The following is a 24,892-nucleotide window of genomic DNA, read 5'->3' on the forward strand; positions in this document are numbered from 1 at the left end:
TCGGTTTCTCGCTGTTGCCGTAAGTCGGACGTAGATAAGCCGTGGGCCGCGCCAAGACATCTTTTTGATTCTAACAGTGACTTAAGGCGGACGTAGATAAGCTGCGGTTACTTTTGACCCGTTATGGGGTCGTCACAGTCAATCCAAACATCACTTGAAAATCTCCTTAAGAAAAGAGACCTAAAGCTAGGGGACAAGGTTCTTAAGCACTTTGTTGAGGAGGTAGATAGAGTTGCCCCTTGGTATGCCGTTTCTGGCTCCTTGACCTTGGCCTCATGGAAAAAATTGGGGAAGGATCTTGATTTGTGCCCCGACTTACGTATGGGCACCAAAGCAGTTTGGAAGATGATCAAAAACTGCCTTGAGGATGAAACATGTGAGGAAGTCAGAAAAAAGGGACAAATAGCTTTGGAGACCGTTCAGGATGGCATGTCAGAATCTGAGCGTAGTGAGAGGATGGGTGCACGTGCACAAACTAGGAAGAGGATCCCAAAGAATAAAAGTGAAAAAGGACCTCCCAGGAAGCCTAAGAGGGCGGGAGAGAGGGGAACAAGCAGTATACCTGCCTCCCCACATGAGGAATCGGACTCCGAGGGAGTACCGATTTTTCAACCTATATCTAAGCCTGGGTTGTACCCAACCCAAGAGCTTGAAGCACTCAATATTCAAAGCTCTGAAGAGTCATCCGGAGCAGAGAGTGGGAGACTAGATACAGAGGAAGAGGAAGAACTTGATGAGGAAGCAACCAGATATGAGAGAGAGAGGTATTATCCTGATGAGAGGCCGTTAAATAAACGGACCTCTAAACCTGCCATTTCAACAAAACCTAATGCTTTACCCAGGAATCCCGTACAGACAGTTCCCTCTGCCCCACCACCTTATGAGATACGCCCTAAAGCTTTCTCATTGTTACCTGAAAAGGTGCATCGCAAGCTCAGGCTCGCTTACCCTGTCTATGAGCAAGATGGTGGGAGAGTATATGCTCCTGTTGATTATAACCAAATAAAGGAGCTTGCAGAATCAGTTAGAAAGTTTGGAGCAAATGCCAGTTTTACTCTAATGCAGTTAGATCGACTGGCATTAACCGCCCTGACGCCCAGTGACTGGCAAACAGTGGCGAAAGCTGTGCTACCAAGCATGGGACAATACATGGAATGGAAGGCCCTATGGCATGAGGCGGCACAGGCCCAGGCTAGGACTAATGCCGCAGCCCTGACCCCAGAGCAAAGAGACTGTACCTTTGAACTCCTTACAGGACAGGGTCCTTATGCAGCAGATCAGGTCAATTATCATTGGGGAGCTTATGCCCAAATATCCAGTACTGCTATACGAGCATGGAAATCACTCAACCGTAAAGGAGAAACTAGTAATCAGCTCACCAAGATTATACAGGGACCTCAGGAACCATTCTCAGACTATGTGGCCAGGATGATGGAGGTAGCAGGAAAGATTTTCGGGGATCCTGATTGTGCCGGACCCTTTATAGAGCAATTAATCTTTGAACAAGCCACTCAGGAGTGCAGAAGTGCAATAGCGCCGAGGAAAAACAAGGGATTGTCAGAATGGCTTAGAATATGTAGAGAGATTGGTGGACCGTTGAGTAACTCTGGGCTCGCCGCAGCCATTTTACAGGCACAAAGGCGACCTCCCCCTACGGGGGGCAGCAGTCGCACCTGCTTCAACTGTGGGAAATCAGGGCATCTCGCAAAAGATTGCCGAGCACCTAAGCAAAACCAGAGAACTCTTACCCTATGTTCCCGATGTAGAAAGGGTTACCATCCAGTCAGTCAATGCAGATCAACTAGAGACATTAAAGGCAACCTCCTCCCGCCTGCTATCCCTGTTAGACAGGAGCCAAAAAACGGGCCTGTGGGCCCCCGGCCCCGGGGCCCTCAAAAATACGGGACCCAATTCGCTGGGACCAGTCCCCTGAGCGAGGAGGCAGATCAAGCCAAGGCACAAGAATGGACTTGTGCGCCACCACCTCAATCTTATTAACACCTCAGATGGGGGTTCAACCTGTCCCTGCCATGCCCTTAGGGCCTCCCATACCGGACAACGCGGTGGGACTTATCATTGGCCGTGGTGCCCTTACCGCATGCGGACTAATAGTCCATCCAGGCATAACAGATAATCAACACATCCCAAATATGCAGATTCTATGCTCCAGCCCTCATGGTGTATTTTCTATTAAAAAAGGGGACAGGATTGCTCAGCTCCTCCTCCTCCCGCTGCTGGGAGAATTACCCAATCAAGATAAAAAACTTATGGGATCTTCAGAAATGGATTCGGCCTATTTGACATTGTCACTTGATTCGCGCCCGAAATTAATCCTTAACATAAATGGTAAAAATTTTGAGGGCATTCTTGACACCGGAGCTGATAAGAGTATTATTTCCACACATTGGTGGCCTAAAGCTTGGCCAGTGACAAAATCTTCTCATTCTTTACAAGGCCTGGGGTATCAATCCAGTCCAGACATTAGTACCAACCGGCTGGTCTGGACGTCACCAGAGGGTTTAAAAGGATGCTTTTCCCCCTACGTTCTACCCCTACCTGTAAATCTCTGGGGGAGAGATGTCATGACAGATTTAGGACTGACTCTGACCAATGATTATTCATTACGTCTTAGAGAAATGATGGAGAAAATGGGTTATCAAGAAGGCCAGGGTTTGGGACGCCATGAACAAGGCGAACCGCGCCCAATCTCACACAAGGCCAATAAGGACAGAGCAGGCCTGGGTTTTTCCTAGGCGCCACTGAGGCAGTACGACCTATACCATGGAAAACGGAGGATCCTGTGTGGGTTCCTCAGTGGCCGCTAACCTCCGAGAAATTGAGCGTTGTAACACAAATTATTGCAGAACAACTAAAACTCGGCCATATTGAACCCTCTACTTCCCCCTGGAACACCCCCATATTTGTAATAAAGAAAAAGTCTGGCAAATGGCGTCTGTTACATGATTTAAGAGCTATAAATGGACAGATGTCCCTGTTAGGGCCTGTACAGAGAGGATTACCTATGCTGTCCGCCCTTCCTAAGGGCTGGAACATCCTCATTATAGACATCAGAGATTGCTTTTTTTCCATACCGTTACACCCTGCGGATAGACCTCGCTTTGCCTTTAGTGTCCCCTCTATCAATCATACAGAACCAGATAAGAGGTATCAATGGAGAGTCTTGCCCCAAGGGATGGCCAATAGCCCTACTATCTGCCAACTGTATGTAGACCAAGCACTCACCCCGATAAAGAGACAATTTCCACAAATAGTGTCTATCCATTACATGGATGACGTCCTGCTTTGCCATAAGAATCCATCTGTACTGCAACAGGTTTTTCCTGTGTTACAGAAAACATTAGAGCAATTGGGGCTACAGATAGCCACTGAAAAGGTGCAATTGGCAGACTCTGGACAGTTTCTAGGTTCTTTTATACAGCCCAACATTATTAAGCCACAAAAAATAGAAATCAGGATGGATAATTTACATACTTTAAATGACTTTCAAAAATTGTTGGGAGATATCAATTGGCTTAGACCTTTTTTAAAAATCCCTTCAACAGAATTGAAACCCCTGTTTGATATCTTGGAAGGGGATTCTCATATCACCTCTCCTAGAAAATTGAATCCTTTGGCAGTGGAGGCACTTAATAAAGTAGAAAAAGCAATAAGTCAAGCGCAGCTTGTTAGAATAGATTATTCCAAGCCGGTTTTGTTATGTATCTTGGACACTCGAGGCTTACCAACTGCTGTCATTTGGCAAGAGGGGCCCCTATGCTGGGTTCATCCACAAGCCTCCCCTGCAAAGATTATCGATTGGTATCCGGCCGCAGTAGCACAATTAGCATTAAAGGGATTAAAAATGACAATCAAATACTTCGGCCTTGAACCTAATATCATTGTCATTCCCTATACCCCTAATCAAATACAGGTGTTAGCTGCTGCTTCTAATGATTGGTCCATTCTATGTGTCACATTTAGTGGAAAATTTGATAATCATTATCCAAAGCACCCATTGTTACACTTTGCCCTGACCCATCCATTAGTTTTTCCCAAAGTAACAAGTCATTTCCCACTTAAAAATGGTCTTGTAATTTATACAGATGGCTCCAAAACCGGGCAAGGGGCCTATGTAGTTAATAACATTACCCATATCAGACAATATTCGGAGGTTTCCCCTCAAATTGTTGAGTGTTTGATAGTATTAGAAGTTTTACAGCAATTTGATTGCCCGCTCAATATTATTTCTGATTCCTTGTATGTGGTTAATGCAGTTCGCCTGCTAGAAACTGCGGGCCTAATAAAACCTTCTAGTAGGGTAGCACAAACCTTTGAACAGATTAGAAACCTTCTATTACAAAGAAAACATCCCTTTTATATCGTACATATGAGAGCCCATTCTGGACTCCCTGGCCCCATGACAGAGGGTAATGAGCTGGCAGATCAGGCTACGCGACTTGTGGCCACAGCACTATCCTCACCACTAGAGGCCGCCAAAAATTTTCATAGTAAGTTTCATGTTACCTCTGAAACACTTCGCCGGCGCTTCTCTTTAACAAGGAAAGAAGCCCGCGAGATAGTCACACAGTGCCAAAACTGTTGTCAGTTTCTGCCCACACCTCATTATGGTGTCAATCCGAGGGGACTCTCCCCCCTACAAGTTTGGCAGATGGATGTCACTCATATTGCATCTTTTGGTAAGACGCAATACGTTCATGTGTCTATTGACACTTGTTCTGGTGTGTTATTTGCAACTCCACTTTCAGGAGAAAGGACATTTCATGTAATTCAACATTGCCTCGAGGCCTGGAGTGCCTGGGGTAGACCAAAATGTCTTAAGACAGACAATGGACCTGCTTATACCTCAAATAAATTCAAACAATTCTGTGCACAAATGCAGGTGACCCATATCACTGGACTTCCTTATAACCCTCAAGGACAAGGCATCATTGAAAGAGCTCATCGAACGCTCAAATCCTATTTATTTAAACAGAAAGGGGGAGCGATAACAGAGTTGCCCCCTGGCCCAAGAGTGGCACTATCCATGGCACTCTTTACTCTAAATTTCTTAAACCTGGACGATGCAGGAAGGAGCGCTGCAGAGCGCCACTGCTCGGAACCAAAGAGACCAAAAGAATTGGTAAAATGGAAGGATGTGTTGACTAATCAATGGAAAGGCCCGGATCCTATCCTAATAAGATCCAGGGGAGCTGTTTGTGTTTTTCCACAGAGTGAACAAAATCCTTTTTGGATCCCGGAGCGGCTAACACGAAGTATAAACCAAGAAGATGATCATTCTCCTGACCTTTCTGTGGATAACCCTAGCGCCAACGATAAGGACACATGAGTTTCGATGAGGAATCATGTCAACCTTCCCACTTCCAATGCCGGTGATGTATAACGCCCAAGTTTTCCCTCGCTTGTTTACTACTGATAAAGAATTAGGCCTTCCGTTTTTGCCCTGGGATTCTCAAATAGAACGAGTAGTGGATAATAGAACTCACTACCTTCTGGGTAGCCTATGCTTTAGCATCAATGGGACGGTGCCCAGTTATATTGGGTTACATACTCAATCTATGTCAAATATTATTAATGGATGGACAAATGCTACACATTGGGGCGGGAATTTTACAGAATTATTTGGGCTAATTATTCTGAAGGTCTCAGACAACCAAAGTTGGCCCCGTTCTGCCATGCAAAGGAGGACTCGCATTCCCCTTTGCCTTGGTCAGGATGCCAATATGCGTATGGCCCCCTTTTCTTTAGATTGTTAGTAATGCTTCCTTGCCAAGTAATTCCGATAAGCTTGATTGTATGATGCAACCATGTTATTATGTTCTGTGCTGGAATGCTTCTGAGTTCCCCTTGGCCCTGGTAGCACGCCTGCCCCGATTTGTGCCTGTTCCTGTGGAGGCCCCAAGTTCAATGGCATTATTCAGAGAAAGGAGAGATTTTGGAATTTCTGCCGTAATTGTGGGCATCATCGCAGCCACCGCTGTAACAGCATCGGTTACTGCTTCGGCCCTGACCCTTTCGGGCACGGTGCAGTCGGCTGCCACCATAAATAAATTGTCCTCTACGGTGACCACGGCCATGGAGGCTGGACATCTAGCTTATACCCAGATTCAAGGCAGGTTATTGCTAGTGAATCAACGCATAGATTTAGTCCAAGAGCAATTAGATGTTTTGTGGCAAGTTGCCCAATTAGGGTGCGAAAGAAGATTGCCAGGTCTTTGTGTGACCTCTGTACAGTATGACAATTTCACACGGGCTGCTAATCTTTCTAAAGCTTTATCCCAGCATTTGTTACAGAATTGGACAGTTGAATTTGACCAGACCCTGCGGGAACTCCGAACAGCGATATTACAAATCAACTCCACCCGCCTAGACCTGTCCCTCACCAAAGGCCTCGCCTCCTGGATTTCTTCAGCATTTTCTTATTTTAAAGAGTGGGTGGGGGTGGGAATGTTTGGAGCATTTTTCTGCCTCGGACTGGGCTTTATGCTTTGGCTAATTTGCAAAATTTATAGTAAAAACAAGAGAGAAAAAATTATGATAACTCAGGCACTCATGGCCTTAGAGCATGGAAGGTCAGCGGAAGTCTGGCTTGCGGCACTAAAACGGCAGTAGATGTTAGCAGCCGGTCGCCGGCCAGGCAGCTCTTGCACCCTCAGCATCTCTATGCGTCGCACGAGGATGAGTGCCCGGTTTGAGCAGCCCATGAGGGTTGTTGAGCTAAGCATCGCACAGAGAAATACCCCCGCTCTCTCTGGGAAGCATGCCGTCTTGAAAAGGGTTGCCTGTCCTAGTGTCCCTTCCTCAAGAAAAACGACAGAGAGATCGGTCAGGAGTATGTCGGGTCCCACCTAGAGCCTAGACAAGACCCCTGCACATATCTTTTGTTTTTAAATTATCTTTGGGGATTCGGCCTCTACTTCCGCCCTCCTTGAATGGGTGGCTGGCTTGCCTTTGTATAGAAAAGGGGGAGATGTGGGGCGCCACCCCACATCGTCGCCATTATAAGATGGCACCGACATCGCCTGCCTCTGGAGATGAACAAGTGATCCGCGCATGTGCTGGCATTAACCGTTCATGGTGCCAGTTGCCCGCCTGACAACGTCACCTCGGGTGACAAGAATTTGGCCTATAGGGAATCGCCACGTCCGAGGCGAGAGAAATCTCCTATATAAGGGAGGCGGTTTTCGGGCTTGGGGTCTCCGCCTTGTGAAGCTGATGCTCTCCCTCTCAAGACGCATTAAAGCTTGCTACAGAAGGATCCTGTTTGTGTGCCGCGTTGTTTCTTGCTGGCGGGAAAATCAGCGCGGGACATTCCGGCTCTTCACCTTTGGCCATCCTTCGTGTTTTTGAACTTTACAACCCTCCATTATAGAAATAAAAGTGCTGATGCTGAAGACTGCTCCATGGGAGTGAGCTTCAGGAGCCAAAAATAGAAAGAGGCTGGGCCAACCGGCTTGGCCATCTACTCTTGTCTCTAATGCCTCCAGTTAAGAGGTCAGAATTCATAATAGATCCTGGTGTGTAGACAGTGCCCTGTATTTTTACAGGCTCACAGCTACAACCTCATTTGCATCTCCCAAGAAAATATCTCCAAGGTAGATGGCATGGAGGTTAGCATCTCCATTCTACAGCAGAACAGCATGCCCAAGGTCCAACGGCATGTGGTAGGTGCAGGCTGAGCTAGGATCTTGGACACAGCATGGTTTTTCCTGGCAAGGCCCTCTGCTTTTGATGGTTTTATGGTGGTTTCAAGGGAAGGCTGAAGAGGCTGGGACAGGTAGGAAGTGTTTGTGCCTATGGAAATAAGTAACATTGAATCTAAACATTACACACAGAACACCCAATTCATTCCCTATGTTAATTCTTCCAGATCTGGAGTTCTAAGTCCTGCACAGAGACAAGTGAAAAGCCCAGCTTTGGGTGATGGAGACTGGAGCCACCTGGCTCTACAGTCCAATGGGCCCCCACCCCCACCCCACTTCATCTGGAAATCACCTTTTAGCAATTGGCTGACTTTTGTGACTAAAATGCATGCAGCTGTTTAAAGTGAGGTCATGGGGAATGTTGCCCATGTTTTACCCTATGTAAGAAACAGACAATGGAATGCCACACATAGCGACACTCCACTGTGGAAAAAATAAATCCATAAATCTATACATAGATGAAGTCATGGAGGAAAGACAAAGTACTGCTAGTGCGGCTGGAGAGATGATTCAGTTAGGAGCACTGGCTGCAGGTTCAGATCCCAGCACTCACTTCAGGCAGCTCACAACTGCCTGGAAATGGAACCGGACGATCTCTTCTGCTCTATGAGCATCTGAACTCGTGCATATAAGGCCATGTACACACACACACACACACACACACACACACATACTTAAAATCTACCTGGTGTGATGCATGCCTTTAATCCCAGCAGGTAGATCTCTGTAATTTGAGGCTGATCTATATAGTGAGTTCTAGGACAGCTGGGACTATGAAGACAGACTATCTCACAAAGCTAAAATATATTGACTGTGGTTTATCTGGGTGTTGAGTGTGAAGGTGAACTCACCACTGGCTTCTGCCTTTACTTGTTTTGTGATTGGGCTATATCAGCTTTATTTTGTAAACTTACCTTTAAATAGATGACACATTCACATATCCACAAGAGTGCAGAGAGTGCCATGAGAATTCTCGCTGTCCTTGCTGCCTGCCATCCACCTGGCTCCCTCCAGAGGTAACAATATGGCTGGCATTTCTGCATCCTATTTTATGTGCAGGTCAGCAAATACATATTTCTTTGTTGTTGTTGGGTTTTTTTGTGTGTTGTTTTGTTTAAACAGGGTTTCTCTGTAAAGCCCTGACCATCCTGGAACTCACTCTGTAGAGCAGGCTGGCCTCAAACTCAGAGATCCACCTGCCTCTGCTCCCTGAGTGCTGCAATTAAAGGCATGTGCCACCAACTCCTGGCTGACCTTTTTCTTTCTTTTGTTTGACTTGCCTGCTTCCTTCCCTCCCTCCCTCCCTCCCTCCCTCCCTCCCTCCCTCCCTCCCTCCCTCCCTCCCTCCCTCTCTCTCTCTCTCTCTCTCTCTTTCTTTCTTTCTTTCTCTCTCTCGTTTTTTCTTTCTTTCCTTCTTCTTCCTTCCTTCATTTTTTTCATTTTTTTTTAAAGACATAGCTTTTACAGTGAAAAGACTGACCAAACAGGATAGTATGGAAAGACTAAGCCAAAACAAGACCTTTATTTGTTTTTAAGATGTATGAATGTTTTGTTTGTGGGTATGTGAAGTGTACCGCATTCATGCAGTGCCCACAAAGGCCAGAAGGTGGTATCAGAACCCTTGGAACTGGAGTTACCAATAGTTGTGACCCACTGTGTGTGCTGGGAACTGAACAGCAGTCTCCTGGAGCTCTCTCTTCAGCCTCTTCAAGGTCTTTGTTTGTTTGTTGTTTTGTTTTTTTAGTTTTTTTTTTTTTCTGAGACAGGGTTTCTCTGTATAGCCCTGGCTGTCCTGGAACTCACTCTGTAGACCAGGCTGGCCTCAAACTCAGAAATCTGCCTGTGTCTGCCTCCCAAGTGCTGGGATTAAAGGCAAGTGCCACCACTGTCCAACTGTCCTTTGTTTTTTTAAGTTAAGGCTTTCCAGCCTACATGACTTTATGATATAGAAAATGGCAAAGTGAAAAAAAAATGGCTACCAAATGGTTCATAGAGGTGATAGAGGCAGCAGTTTACAAAATATATTTCTATATTTAAAACACAAAGAGGGCTGGTGAGATGGCTCAGTGGGTAAGAGCACCCGACTGCTCTTCCGAAGGTCCAGAGTTCTAATCCCAGCAACCACATGGTGGCTCACAACCATCTGTAACGAGATCTGGCGCCCTCTTCTGGAGTGTCTGAAGACAGCTACAGTGTACTTACATGTAATAAATAAATAAATCTTTAAAAAAAAAAAAACACAAAGAAAAGAGACAGAGGGCTAACACATCCCCAGATGTGTCATGTAGGATTTGAGGTGACCTTATTTCCTTCTTCCAAGAGGCAGTGTGGCTTTGAAAGTCAAGGGGTGGCTTAATTTGTGCATTAATGTTCTCATCTACAGAATGGAGAAGATGGTGATAGGGTTGTCCTCAGGGCCAAGTTATGAAATTCACCACTTCTGGAGAATATGCTTGCCATATGTCAACAATTGTTGACATCTGTACTGGCTGGTTTTGTGTGTCAACTTGACACAGGCTGGAGTTATTACAGAGAAAGGAGCTTCAGTTGGAGAAGTGCCTCCATGATCCAGCTGTGGGGCATTTTCTCAATTAGTAATCAAGGGAAGAGGGTCTCTTGTAGGTGGTGCCATCCCTGGGTTCTATTAGAAAGCTAGCTGAGCAAGCCAGGGAGAAGCAAGCCAGTAAGTAACATCCCTCCATGGCCTCTGCATCAGCTCCTGCTTCCTGACCTGCTTGAGTTCCAGTCCTGACTTCCTTTACTGATGAACAGCAATGTGGAAGTGTAAGCTGAATAAACCCTTTCCTCCCCAACTTGTTTCTTGGTCGTCATGTTTGTGCAGGAATAGAAACCCTGACTAAGACAGATATTCACCCGAGTTTCATCATTTTTCAGTACTGGATGTATATATTACAGTAAAAGTTAAACATCAGTGACAGAGAGGGGAACAAATGAGAGAGGGTGTGTATGGCCATAGAGAGGTGACATCCAGAAGGCCCTAGAGAGAGGCATCAAACCTGCACACCCAGAGACCCACAGACATAGAAATTGCTGATGTCATAACTTTGTGCAAGGGAAAGACTTCTCCTGCTGTTTTCTATAATGGCATGCGTGAGACCAGGTGATTAATAGGTTAAGAATTTCCAGTTAATGGTGCAGGCTGCTAGAAAGGACTTTCTGCTGACTAGAGAGAGGATGGGCAGCTGGGGCTGCTCTGTGACAGCCCACATTCTCTAGGAAGAATCTGCAACACAGAGGAAGCCATACTCCTCTTAATGATCCAATCCCCTCTTAATGGTGACACCACCTCTCAGGACTGTCACAGGCAATTGGCAAAGATTGTCTTTGTAGGGGACAAGCCCTATCTAAAGCACAGCACTCTACACCTACCTCCTCACAAGATAAAATACAACCACTGCATTCCCAAATCTCATTCCAAAGTCCATCCCAAAAGTCTTAATTTGTTCCTGCAAATGCAAAGTCCAAAGTCCCACTTATCAGCCTGTGAAATCAAAATAAGTTCTCCACATCCAAAACACAACAAGAACAGCAGAAGATAGATACACTCCTGTTCCCAAAGGCTGACTCCGGCCATCTGCCCACTAGGTCCTGGGTATCTAGCATAGCTGCCAGCATGTTCAGGAGACTTGCACTCTTCATGGCTTGGCTGGATCCCACATTCTGCCTACACAGCATGGACAAGAGAGCACAGCATGTGCCCAAGAGCTCAGATGAACTGTCCTCGGGGAAGATAGGAAAATTCAAGACCTGCTTCACCCTCAGCTCTGACAATTAGCATCCATATTAACTGGACTAAATGGCTGGCTATCTGGATCAGCCTTTGGTTAGCAAGGGCTTGAAGATAGAATTGCATCAGTTTCCAACTTTTGTTTAATTGACACAGTCGACGAGTAAAGTAAAATAGCAACATTGGAAGCCCCCAACCCTTACCTTTAATTCCCATATCCCAAGCTCTGAAAAAAAATCAAGATTTTTTCATTAAATTTCATGCTAAAACTTAACATACTGTTGTTGTTCATTCTTCTGGTGTTGGTGTTTTTAGTAAACTGAAGAATATTATCCAATATGGAGGGTGCATACACTGACTAACAAGACTGGTTATATTATATTAACTGGTATGGTTAAGTGGAAGGTTTTTTATTGTAGATACGAGAGAAGAGAACAGTCAGAGGCACCTGGAAGAGTTCAAAACATAAAGAGAAAATAATAAGACTGAATGTGGCCAACAGACTGGACTGAGACTGGAGAGTAGGGATGGGGAGAGCTGGCAGGTTTAAAGAGCTAGCTAGGGTTTGTGGTGCCTGTGAGCCTGGAGGCCAGCATGCACTTTGGGATGCTATTAGGAACCACAGCCATTTGTCCCTTCTGCCAATGATAAGGAACTGGCTCCTTAGGTAGAGGGGAACCTGTGTCACAAGTTCCAGACGACTGCTGGCTTTTGTCTAATGTCCAGAACTTGAACCTGACAGGAAGTCTTTACAGGAACAGGGAAAAGCCATGCTTAGATTCAAGTATCTTCAAGGGTGATTGACCAATCAGAACTTCCTGATGAGAAGTTTAAACTCACAGACCCAGAGTCAAAATTATCTTATTAGTCATCTGTTACCCATTTCTGTGTCTGATCAAACAGTAAAAACTTAAAATGTATTTTTAGGAGACCATTTCAACCAATTCAAAAATTTAAGTCTGTCACAGATAACATCTGAAACCTACTCTTCCTGTAGCCCATCTACCCACGGCCATCACCTATGCATTTAGCAAATGTGATGATGGTTTATGGCCTTTTTCTTTTCTGTAACTAGTAAAAGCTTTGTGTGTGTGTGTGGTGTGAAGGGGGTGGCTGTTAAGAGCACTTTCTGCTCTTGAAGAGGACCTGGATTTTCAGTATCCACATGGTGGCTCATAACGACCTGTAACTCTGGTTCCAGGGGATCCAAAGACCTCTTCTGGCTTTCATGGGCTCCTGAGTGTGTGTGTGTGTGTGTGTGTGTGTGTGTGTGTGTACATCTTTTTAAAAAGAAGCTTATGTAACCACTTCAGTGGCAGAGCATACGATTCAGGATAACTTGAGTCTGCGTTCCTGGGCTGTGATCATTCATATCTGGCTCACAGTAAACTGCCTCTTTCCAGGTGAGTGCTGTGCTTTGCAGCAATAGATTTTAATGCTAAGGATAATCCACTTTCTCTAAAGCACTTACCAAGATCAGGGTCAGGCACCATCATGGGATGCTCAAACCGACTGTCCACACTGTGTTTCAGTCAGTGGTCCAATGCTTTACTCTGAGCCTTGTTTCGTGTTATTTGTTTACAGGGTATTTGGACAGAACATTTGTTTGCTAGCATTCGGCCTCTTCTCCTGCCATTTTTTCGTGTCGTATGACTTTTCCTGGGGAGACATGAACAAATGCCTATTCACTCCAGTGTGTTGGCTAGCTTTATGTCAACCTGACACAAGCTAGACTTATTGAAGAGGAAAGAGCCTCAGATCAAGGAAATTTCTCCATGTGATCAGGCTGCAGGCAAGCCTGGAGGGTGTTTTCTTAATTAGTGATTGATAGGGAAGGCCCAGCGCATTGTGAATGGTGCCATCCCTGGCCTGGTGGTTCCGGGTTCTATAAGAAAGCAGGCTGAGCAAGACATGAAGAGAAAGCCAGTAAGCAGCAACCCCATAACCTGTGGCCTCTGCATCAGCTCCTGCCTCCAGGTTCCTGCCCTGTTTGAGTTCCTGTCCTGACTTCCTTCAGTGACAAACAGTCTTATGAAAGCATAAACCAAATAATCTCTTTCCTCCCCAAGTTGCTTTTGGACACGACTAAGACACCCCAGACAGCCAACTCTGTCTTGGTAAACCAATGTGTTTATTAGGATCACTTACAGACTTCTGCTCACCTTAGAGTAACTATGACCCCACTGGCTCTTGTTGGTAGTGATCCTTGAAGATTTGGCCTTGATTCTTTTTACCAAAATGATACAGAACAACTCACCTCCAGTAACAACACTGTTGTGATGTTTTACCCTTTTGCCTGTTTCCTTCCTCCCATCCCTTCCCAGAAAACCCATCCCTCCTCAGCCCCCCACCCCGCATCTTGGCTGTGCTCCACCGAGTCTTATGACTCTTGGTTCACAGGTTCCAAGGTACTGCTTAGGCCAGGTACTTTTCCAGCTGGCTGGCCTGCTCCCCCCAAGCATGAACTAATTAATTTAACTCTCAAGTTCCTGAGATGCCCCACCCTCTCTTCTGAGTAGGTCTCAGATAAAAAAAAAATTCCACTGTTGACAAAGGACTTCTTAGCCTGGCCACCCACAGACACAGAGACGATCGGCTGACTCTCAGGACGACAAGTGACCCAGAGAGAAGTGGCCCAGAGAAGAGTCTGGGCATATGTTATACTTACTTCACTTCTTGCAGTGCCCTGACTGATTTCTTACCTGCACTACCTGCTTTAACTTAAAGTCTTTAAAAACTTATTTATTTCTATATGTATGGGTGTTTTGCTTGTATGTGTTTCTGTGCACATAGTGCACAGAAGAAGTCTCTGGATCCCCTGAGACTGGAGTTACAAGTGGTTGTGAGTCACCATGTGGGAACTGGTTATCAAACCTGGGTCCTTTGGGACAAGCAACCAATGCTCTTAAATAGTGAGCTATCTAGGGTTGGGGATTTAGCTCAGTGGTAGAGTGCTTGCCTAGCACTGGGTTCAGTCCTCAGCTCTGGAAAAAACAAAAAAGAAAAAACAAAAAACACTAAGCTATCTCTCTAGCACTACTGATGCTTAAAGTCTTTAAGAAGGCTAAAACATCCCAAAGTCCACAGTGTCATTTCATACAGCTCAAGGCTAACCTAAAATCTATAATTCCTGTTGCATTTATTTTTCCAGCCAGTATTTACATATTTAAAATTAAAAGGTTTCGGCCATGGTAATGGCCCATGCCCATTGTTCCAGCACGTAGGAAGTGAAGTTGGGAAGGTCACCAGGTGAGGGCCAGCCTTGGCAGCATAGTGAGTTTCAGACCAGCCTGGGTTGCCAGGACATTCTGTCTTAAATATAAAATAACAATGAAACTTAAATTGAATTAAAGGATTAGACTCTTGGTGAAGTGGTTAAATAATTGATGGCACAGTCATTCACTGAAACAATAAAGCCATTTTGAATATGAAGACATCATTTTCATGATGATGAGGCTCGTGAGTAAGGGTATTTGCAGCAAAATTTAGAATAGCTGTAAAATTCGCACATTGGATAAAAGGATGCGAAGAAATAAGGAACCCAGCCATTTTGCTTGTGCACACACAAGACATCTTTGAGACCATACACTAAAAATATACGCAAAATACTCTAATTTTGAGTACAACATTGCTGGGAAGAGAGAATTTTTACTACACAGTCAAGCTTTTCATGAATGTTCCTGTTCAAATGGGGGGGGGGTCTAGAATCTTTAATTTATCCTCAATTATATATAGCTATATACAGACATATATGCATGTATGTATATACATAGGTGTGTATATATAAATTTATATCTGTATATTCAAGAGCCACACTAAAAGAATGGGGTGGGGGCTGACGATATGACTTGGTGAGTAAGAGCACTGGCCGCTCTTCTAAAGGTCTTGAGTCCAAATCCCAGCAGCCACGTGGTGGCTCACAACCACCCCAGTGAGATCTGACACCCTCTTCTGGTGTGTCTGAAGTCAGCTACAGTGTACTTATATATAATAATAAAGAAATCTTTGGGCCGGAGCAAGCAGGGACTGAGCGAATAGAGTTGACCAGAGTGAGCAGGGCCGACTGGAGTGAGCAGAGGTCCTAAAAATTCAATCCCCAACAACCACATAAAGACTCACAACCATCTGTACAGGTACAGTTTACTCACATACGTAAAATAAATAAATCTTTAAAAAATATAAGGGGACTATAACTACAAAGAATAACACTAGTTAAAAATTAATTTTAAATGTCAGCAAAAAATGAGCTTGTGAGATATATTTTGGAAGATGGTTAGGCCATAGTACAGATTATGGAGAGAGTTCACTTGAACTTCTATGTGTGGGCCCCTGAAGAAGGAGCTAGAGAAAATACCAAAGGAGCTAAAGGGGTCTGCAACCCTATAGGAGGATCAACAATATGAACTAACCAGTACCCCTCAGAACTGTGTTTCTAGTTGCATATGTAGCAGAGGATGGCCTAGTTGGCCATCAATGGGAGGAGAGGCCCTTGGTCTTGTGAAGATCATATGCCCCAGTACAGGGGAATGCCAGGCCAGGGCCAGGAAGCAGGAGTGGATGGGTTGGAGAGTAGGGCATGGGGAGGGTATAGGGGACTTTTGAGATAGCATTTGAAATGTAAATGAAGAAAATATCTAATAAAAAAAAATGAAATGTAGCCGGGTGACCGTGGTGCATGCCTTTAATCCCAGCACTTGGGAGGCAGAGACAGGCAGATTTCTGAGTTTGAGGCCAGCCTGGTCTACAAAGTGAGTTCCAGAACAGCCAGGGCTACACAGAGAAACCCTGTCTCAAAAAAAAACAAAAACAAAAAAAACAAAAACAAAAAAAAAGAACTTCTATGTGTGTGCTTCATTTGCATTTTTCACTCTTTACCTGGTCACGCTATAGTGATAATAATAATACAGTTCTAACTCACCCCTACTGTGATTCTGCGTGCCGTTTACTGTGTAGTAACACTTGTAGATATTATCTCCTTTACTCTGCAGTCTGAGTAGGTAAGTGTGTGTGTGAACTTACACATGGGCATGCGTGTAGCACCCAGAGGAGACTGTCAGATGTTTCTGCTGTATTTCTTTGAGGCAGAGTCTTTTGTCAAACTGGAAGCCTGCTGCTTGGGCTAGGCTGGCTGCCAGGCTCCCAGGACCTGCCAGTCTCCACCCTTCACCCCCTCCAGCGCTGGAGCTACAGGCATGCATGCCCAGGTTTTTCCATGAATGTTTGGGATTTGAATGCAGGTTCTTGTGCTCGCATAGCAAGTACTCTGACCACTGAACTGTCTCCCTAGTTGCACCCCACAAGGAAGCTGGATTTCTCCCCGCAGCTGCAGGTGAGGAACTCAAGGCTTGGAGAAGTGAAGTCCTGTCCCCACTACCTGTATTGATTCAGAAGCCACTGACTCTGGATACCTAGCAGGTCGATGTCTGGCTTGTTGAAGAATTCAGGCACTTGCTGCTCATGCTTACCAGGCCTCACTCTGTCCTCAGTCTGTCTCTGTCTCTGTCTCTCTCTGTCTCTGTCTCTCTCTCTCTGCTGGGTTATCTGCTTTGGTGTGCCTTCATCGCAAGGGCTCAGAGTAGCCATGTATCTGGTTTAAGGGATCTCCTACCTTCCCACCAAAGCCAGGATAAGTGTGAGTGCAGACAGGTCAGCCCAGGGTAAAAAGGCTAGGGCCCCTCCCTTTCTAGAACAGAAGCTTGCAAGGATGAGTGGACTTCCTCCTGCCAGCTCAGAGAAAGCAGGGGTGACTCACAAAAGCAAATGTCCAGGTCTTTTGTATATGCAGAGTTCCAAAGTCATCCGAGGAGGGAAGAAGAAAGCCAGCCAGAGAGTGGATCAAGAGCTGGGGAGACCCATGCAAAAGAGGCTGGCTCCCAGCAACCTGGAAGCCAGCGAGGAAGCCAAAGCAACCTGCCTCAAGGCTGGGCTGAGAGAGGAAGAAGCTGGCCGAAGCTGGTAAGGAGTGGGAGAGGGAGGAGCAGGTGTGCTTTTTGGTGTGAACTCTGGCCTAGGAGGCAGGCTTCTGGGTCAATTTTCAAGCTGGGCCTCTCCGGCTCTGAAGCTGGTGCCCAAGTCACTTTACATTCTGAGCCTGGGTTTTCCCACCTAGCTTGTAGGTATTTATAGAATCATTTGAACTTGTGTACTGTGTGGTATACTGAGTGAGGGTGGCTTCTCCCTCACAGAAATAGTAAGAAGGGGTCTTGGGCTTCCTCAACAGAGGGAAGCAGGGTGCGGAGAAGTGAAGCCATTGAGTCATATCAGCACAAATTGGTGAGACTTTTCACTCCCTGGTCTATTCTTGTTTCTGGGTTTAGCCAAGCAAATGGCCTCATGAAAATGGAAACAGTTTGTAAAAGGCAAAGATGTCCTCTAAAGGTTACCATACACAGCTTCTAGCAAGACCCAGCCCTTTTGGTCTGGATGCCAGTTCTCCAGCTTGCTGTCGGGATGCTGAAAACATAGGGGTGGGCAGATGCTATAGACAAGTTTCTGTTAATGATGACTGCAGGGAGGTGTTTAGAATTTACTGATGCTGAGCTGTTCTGCAGGAAGCTGGGGCCTGTAAATCACTGGCGTCTTGGTCTCCTAGAGACACTGAACTCTGTGCAGTGGGTGTCTGAGAGAAGCTCCTGAGAGAAGGACCCAAGCAACCGTTACCATCTTTTTTTTATTGAACATCCATTTAGAGCTATGGCCATGAAACCTCAGAGAATGTAGGTCTGATCTAGGGTGATGAAGGGAGATCTTTAAGGATAGCGAGACAAGTTGACTGGAATAAGGTTAACTTAAAAAAAAAAAAAAAAAGGCTGGAGAGATGGCTCAGCGGTTAAGAGCACTGACTGCTCTTCCAGAGATCCTGAGTTCAAATCCCAGAAACCACATGGTGGCTCTCAACCATCTGTAATGGGATCTGACGCCCTCTGCTGGTGTGTCTGAAAACAGCTACAGTGTACTTACATATAATGAATAAATATTTTTAAAAAAGGGAAAATTTCCCCTTTATTATCCCAACCACTTTCTTTTTTAAAATTATTTATTTATTTTATGTATATGAGTACACTGTCACTGTCTTCAGACACACCAGAAGAGGGCATCAGATCCCATTACAGATGGTTGTGAGCCACCATGTGGTTGCTGGGAATTGAACTCAGGACCTCTGGAAGAGTAGTCGGTGCTCTTAACCACTGAGCCATCTCTCCAGCCCCCAAGGTTAACATTAAAAAAAAAACCCATATATATATATATATATATATATATACACACACACACACACACATACACACACACACACACATATATATGTATTTATATATATGTACACTGTAGATGTTTACAGACACATCAGAAGAGAGCATCAGATCCCTTTCATGTGGTTACTGTGATTTGAACTCAGCACCTCTGGAGGAGCAGTCAGTGCTTTTTTTTTTTTTTCCCGAGACAGGGTTTCTCTGTGTAGCCCTGGCTGTCCTGGAACTCACTCTGTAGACCAGGCTAGCCTCGAACTCAGAAATCCGCCTGCTTCTGCCTCCCAAGTGCTGGGATTAATGGCGTGCGCCACCACCGCCCGGCTGCAGTCAGTGCTCTTAACCTCTGAGCCATGTCTCTAGCCCCAACATTTTCTTTTTTAAAAAAATAACTTATTTTATTTATGCATTGATGTTGTACCTGCATGTATATCTGTGTGAGTATGTTGAACCCTGTGGAGCTAGAGATACAGACAGCTGTGAGCCACCATGTGGACACTGGGAATTGTATCCAGGTCCTCTGGAAGGGCAGCCAGAACTCTTAACTGCTGAGCCATCTCTCCAACCCCAAAGTTAACATTTTCTTTTAAAGATTTATTTAGTTATTTTATGTATATGGGTACACTGTAGCTGTACAGATGGTTGTGAGCCATCATGTGCTTGCTGGGAATTGAATTCAGGACCTCTGCTTCCTCTGGCCCTGCTCACTCCCGTCAACCCCAAAGTTAACATTTTCAAGTAATAAAATTAAAGACAAAAGCTGTAGCAATAATCTGAATGGATGGTTTTGCCCACATTGATAACCACTGTTGACATTTAGTTCTTTCTAGGAGTGCTAGCACACACTATTAAGCCTAGAACTTGGGAAGCAGAGGAGAGCTGATCACTGAGTTTGAGGCCAGCCTGGTCTACATAGTCAGGGCTTGAGACCCTGCCTCAAGCAAGCAAGCAAACAAACAAACAACAAAAAACATTTGGTTTTTTATCTTCCGGGAGATATTTTCCCACAGTGCAGTGTGTTTTTTAAAGTAGATTATGTTGTGATTGTTTTGTCACTGAATCTTTAATACCTAATAACATTTTATCCTAGACACACTCCATAATAAGAAATGTTCTATCACATCATTTTAAAGACTACAGAATATCTTCCTTACATCCATCTTCTGTAACAATACAAACCACCTTCCAGAGAACTGTATGTGCATGTCTGTCTCTGACGGTGTTTTTCAGGCCACCCTCATTATTTCTTTCTCTCTCTCTCTCTCTCTCTCCCTTCCTTCCTTCCTTCCTTCCTTCCTTCCTTCCTTCCTTCCTTCCTTCCTTCCTTCCTTCCTTCCTTCCTCTCTCTCTCTCTCTTTCTTTCTTCCTTCCTTCCTTCCTTCTTTCCTTCCTTCCTCTCTCTCTCTCTCTCTTTCTTTCGTTCTTCCTTCCTTCCTTTCTTTTTTTTTTCTCTTTAAATTAAAATTTTATAGCTAGTTTATGAAATGACATGCTTTATCATGTCACGCTCACAGATCTTTGTAGTTTGCTGACTCATCATTGCACTTTGCTGACTCATCCCCTCACTGCCCTTCCTACCTCCCCTCTCATCTCCTTTGTTGGTCCCCTTCCTATATCACACGTGCCTTCTTATATCATATGTGTTTCCATTCCACATATGAGAAGCATGTGATATTTCCTTCTCCTCCAGTTGCCCTCTCTATTTACCCCTACGTCCTCCATATATTCATTATGGATTATATATTTTGGGTTAGCCTAGAGTTGTATGAAATGACAATGTGGACTCTTGGATGTTTTAGCCTTCTTAAAGACTTTAAGCATCAGTGCTGTAAAGACGGCTCGGGGTATAAGAGCATTGGTTGCTTGTCCCAGAGGACCCAGGTTTGATAACCAGTACATGGTGGCTCACAACCGCTTGTAACTCCAGTCTCAGGGGATCCAACAACTTATGGAAGGTGGTTCTTTTCTTCTACTATGTGGGTCCAAGGACTGGAACTCAGGTCATCAGACTTGGTGGCAAATTTCTCACATATCACCTGAATGGACACCTTGTCACTGTTCTTTGTTTTATTGATAGCCACTCAGATCTCAATAGACTGTTCATTTACATTTTCCTGAGGCTAAGGATGCTGAACATGTTTTCAGATGTTCATTGTGTGTCTCTCACCTGACCTATATCAGACAGCACCATTATACACTTGAACTAGCTGTTGTAGCCATAACTGACCTACATTTCCACAAGCCCAGGCTGGACAAACAGCAAGTTCAAGGCAGTCTAAGCTGTAACATAAGAAACTACCTCAAATTAAAAACAAATGAAAATAAGTCAAGGATGAGTTATACCCCATCAATAAAACTCAAATGAGTTTTGGGACTTAACAGACTTTCCCTCCTGCCTTTGCTGTGAGCACTTTGGACTCTTGCTTTCCCCAGCCCTTCAGCCATCTGCCTTTCACTTCCTCATACTGGCAGAACTCACCTCTGGGCTGGCGTGCTCTTCCCTCACTCTGTCTGGCTGGTTCTTTTCAAGACTGTGTTAGCAATCACATCACCTCTTTGGAGAAAGCTTCCATTTTTATTCTTTATTACACTAATTAAAGTCATGTATTTCATTAGGTGAGATGGCACATTCTTTTACTAAAATAAAGGTATATAATGTATATGGTATGTATTATAATGAAAGATATACACATACAGTATATATTATAGTGAGATCTGTTATTTCTTTGTTTCTCATTACTCATGAGATACTGTTTTTGCCTCAACAGCCTATGAATGTCATGAGAGAAAAGAGAAGGTCAATTTTATTCCCCTCTATCTTTCAGTACCTGGTACAGCACCTGGCATGTGGTAAGCACTCAGTGACTGGGTAGGTGAACAGCTCATTGCATGGGGCATCTGCACAAATCCTAGTGGCCCTCCTTGCTTTGGTTATGGCTGTACCATCTCTCCCTGAATATCATTTCCTTGAAAATGAAACATTTTCAGAGCTTCATCTTTAGAGCAGAGACTAAGATGTAGATAAAGCCAGGAGGCCCAGGGTAAAAGTGGACACAGGTTTTGCTTCAGGCATCAATTTGGTCAGGGTATAGAGCATCCCATAAGTTCTCTAAGGAACTGGAACTACCCTGAAATCTTCCCTTACACAGTTCCTGGGTCTTTACTGACGCGAGGAATCTCAGAGGAAACAGGAATACTTTCTATTTAGCTCTTTCCACATACCTTGCAGGTGGACTGTGTTTGTAACTGTAGAATTCCAAAAACACGTCCCAGTGTCACCCCCGGTGTTGTAACTAGACGGAATCACTTCCAGTTCCCACGTAAAGCGAATGGTTTCCATGGAGAAGTAGTTTTAAGGACATCCCCACCCTCGTCCCCCTGACAGCAACTCAGCTCCTCAAATAATTTAAGTGAACAAAATACGCAAGAGATAAAAGTTAAGAGTTTCCGCTTTAAATGAGGAAGCAGAGACAGAATGCTTCTCTTCAAGGCTGGCCAAATGGTCGCTCTGGGACTGTTGACTGTCCCTGTCCTAAAGGGTTGCCTATTTTGGCTGCAGCTACCAAGTTAAAAGAGGAGGTGAGAAACAGGCTTTGGGGAATTTGGTCGTCAGATCCTTCAGGTGTGTGTAGCAAGCGTAGCATATGGCAGGCAGCTCCTGTGCACAAGGAGATGCCAGCCTTTCAGAAAAGAAACGAGGGCCCAAGAGAGAGGAGACCCAGAAGACTTGTCCTCATGGTGATCTAGGAGGAGGAAACTGTCACCCTTTCCTTTCCAATCTGGTGATTTCAGGAATGAAAGGGGCCACCTTTGGACCTGTATCTACATTCAACTGTGTGTATCTGGGGAGGGGGGGTTGTCTGTTAGGGGGGATTCATGACTGCTTCTCTGTGTGTCTCATTTGGGTCTCCCAGGCACCACTCTGGCCTTGACTCCAGGCAAGTGTGTTGAGGCTGCAGCCAGGGCCACCTGGCAGCTGCAGGTGCTGTGAGCATGCTGTCATGGAAACGGCCCTGGGGTTGGTGGCAAAGTGGCAGTTTCCCAAAGCTAGGCGGATTCAGGAGAGGGAGAGACGGGGAACTCTGACCCTTCAGAGTGGTCTTTCTGATTCCCCTCCTACAATTCGCAGAAACCCAGGTGGGTGTTGGGAGAAAGTGGGAGGAAACAGGGGAGGCAGAGAACTAGGAAGAGACACACAGAGCTGGTCTGGGGGGCTGAGGAGGGGAGTCTTCTCAAGAACTGTTCACCAGGACCAGGACTAGTCAGTTGAGTGTGAAGAGCTGGCCACTGGCCCCAAAGGAAAGAGCAGAGAGGGGGCTGGCATTTGTCTCCAGAGGAGGGACAGAGCCCATCTCTGCTCTAGTCAGGGACTTGAGTTTGCAGGGAAGGAAGCACCTGTTCTTTAGCAAAACTCACTGAATGAGTTGTTCTCTCTTGCTCGGTAGAGCCAAGGCAGCCTAGAGCAAATGCGGGGATCATAGGCTACATTTTTAGCATCCCCAAAGCCCCAGCGCTGTTCCTTCCACTGCCTTCTCATTCCGGTGCTGCTAGAAAGGTAACCAATAGGGTTGCTCAGTCCTCCACCCTGGGCGGTGGGCAGCTGTGTAGCGTCAGACGTGAGTCTGTGACCCAGGCCTGGATGCTCTTGGACAAAATGCTTTCAGACATACATTCCTCCACCTGTGACATGTGGGTGGATAGCTTTTATCCTCTCAGAACTGAGAGCTGCAGACCAAGTCCAGGGACAGCAGCACTCCATGGGTATACTTTCTTTCTCCCTCCTAACAGGGCATCCTCGTGAGGTCCCGGCTCCCTGTATGTGATCAGAGGATGAGCGAACCACAGGGCCAGGAGCTCAGAGCCGAGTGTCCCGTCTGCTGGAACCCTTTCAACAACACATTCCACACCCCCAAAGTGCTAGACTGCTGTCACTCCTTCTGTGTGGAATGCCTGGCCCACATCAGCCTGGTGACCCCAGCCAGGCGCCGCTTGCTCTGCCCACTCTGTCGTCAGCCCACCGTGCTGGCTTCAGGGCAGCCAGTCACTGACTTGCCTACAGACACTGCCATGCTGACCCTGCTCCGCCTAGAGCCCCACCATGTCATCCTGGAGGGCCACCAGCTCTGTCTCAAGGACCAGCCCAAGAGCCGCTACTTCCTGCGTCAGCCTCGGGTCTACACCCTGGACCTTGGCGCTGAGCCTGGGAGCCAGACTGGGCTCCCTCAGGACACAGCCCCTGACACCAGGCCGGTGCCCATCCCCAGTCACTACTCTCTCAGAGAGTGTGTCCGCAACCCTCATTTCCGGATCTTCGCCTATCTAATGGCTGTCATCCTCAGTGTCACCCTGCTGCTCATCTTCTCCATCTTTTGGACTAAGCAGTTCTTTTGGGGCATGGGGTGAGCACTCTGTGTTCCAGGACAAGGAACAGAGCCTTTCTCAGTGGTTGCTGGACCGAGGACTATTGCGAAACCATTGGTGTTACCGTTCTTGCTCATTTTACAGCCTAGGGGGCTGCTAGGTTTATCTTGGAGAACAGAGACGGCCCAACAGGAAGAGAAGAGCTAAAGGACCAGGGACCTGATCATAAACTACGGGTTCACAGAGGGTAGAGAAGCAGTTCTATGGCTACAGTTGTGCCAAAGGGCTGGACTGCACCACCCAGACATCCAACTAGTTGAGAGAGCTCGGAGCCTCTTTCACTGGAGCAGTGTTGAGCTGTTTGTGTGTTGCTGATAATTCTGGAAAGTGTTTCAATTCTGTGGGCCCACGTGCTTGTCTCCCCTTTCAGCCTTTCCTGATTCTTGCCACCGTTTCCAGTAAAGCTAGCCTGCATTCTTTAAGTAATTGATTTTTTTTTTCCTTCCACAACCTTTACTGGGCAGACTGAGAGGGAAGAAAAGACAGAATGGTCCAGAGGTGGTAGGTGAACACCCTCAGGGGAAGGGAGGGTGTACAGGGTGATGTCTTCAGATGGAGTGAAGAGATGAATGTAAAGGTGAAGGAAGCCAGGGTGATTGGGAAGAACTTGGGGTTGAGCTAACGGTCTCTATTCCTCCTGGTCAGTGTGTGCAGGACAGATAGAGCCTTGTTCCATAGTTCTGCCCTTAAAAGCTAAGGCAGACTACCTGGGCAAGGTGATTCAGCTGCCTTCTCAGGCTTGAGCAGTGTGGAGC

At 45.8% G+C, this 24,892-nt stretch overlaps 1 protein-coding gene and 1 long non-coding RNA gene across 2 annotated transcripts; one reads left to right on the plus strand and one right to left on the minus strand.

Moving 5' to 3' along the window:
- Positions 1-7,693: 7,693 nt before the first annotated feature.
- On the minus strand, positions 7,694-17,332 carry LOC115030898 (uncharacterized). Its single transcript, XR_003836496.2, has 3 exons — positions 17,222-17,332; positions 12,941-13,128; positions 7,694-7,812 (listed from the first exon to the last, which is right to left on the minus strand). It is a non-coding gene; the product is annotated as an uncharacterized LOC115030898 (long non-coding RNA).
- Rnf183 (ring finger protein 183) lies at positions 17,210-24,541 on the plus strand. Its single transcript, XM_021159196.2, has 3 exons — positions 17,210-17,424; positions 21,485-21,566; positions 23,505-24,541. Exon 3 carries the CDS (start codon positions 23,547-23,549, stop codon positions 24,117-24,119), a length of 573 nt encoding a protein of 190 aa, XP_021014855.1. The 5' UTR covers positions 17,210-17,424; positions 21,485-21,566; positions 23,505-23,546; the 3' UTR covers positions 24,120-24,541.
- The last annotated feature ends 351 nt before the right edge of the window (positions 24,542-24,892 follow it).

The sequence above is a fragment of the Mus caroli genome, unplaced genomic scaffold (assembly GCF_978045245.1).
Source record: "Mus caroli unplaced genomic scaffold, Mus_caroli_1 scaffold_6, whole genome shotgun sequence".
Lineage (NCBI taxonomy): Eukaryota > Metazoa > Chordata > Mammalia > Rodentia > Muridae > Mus > Mus caroli.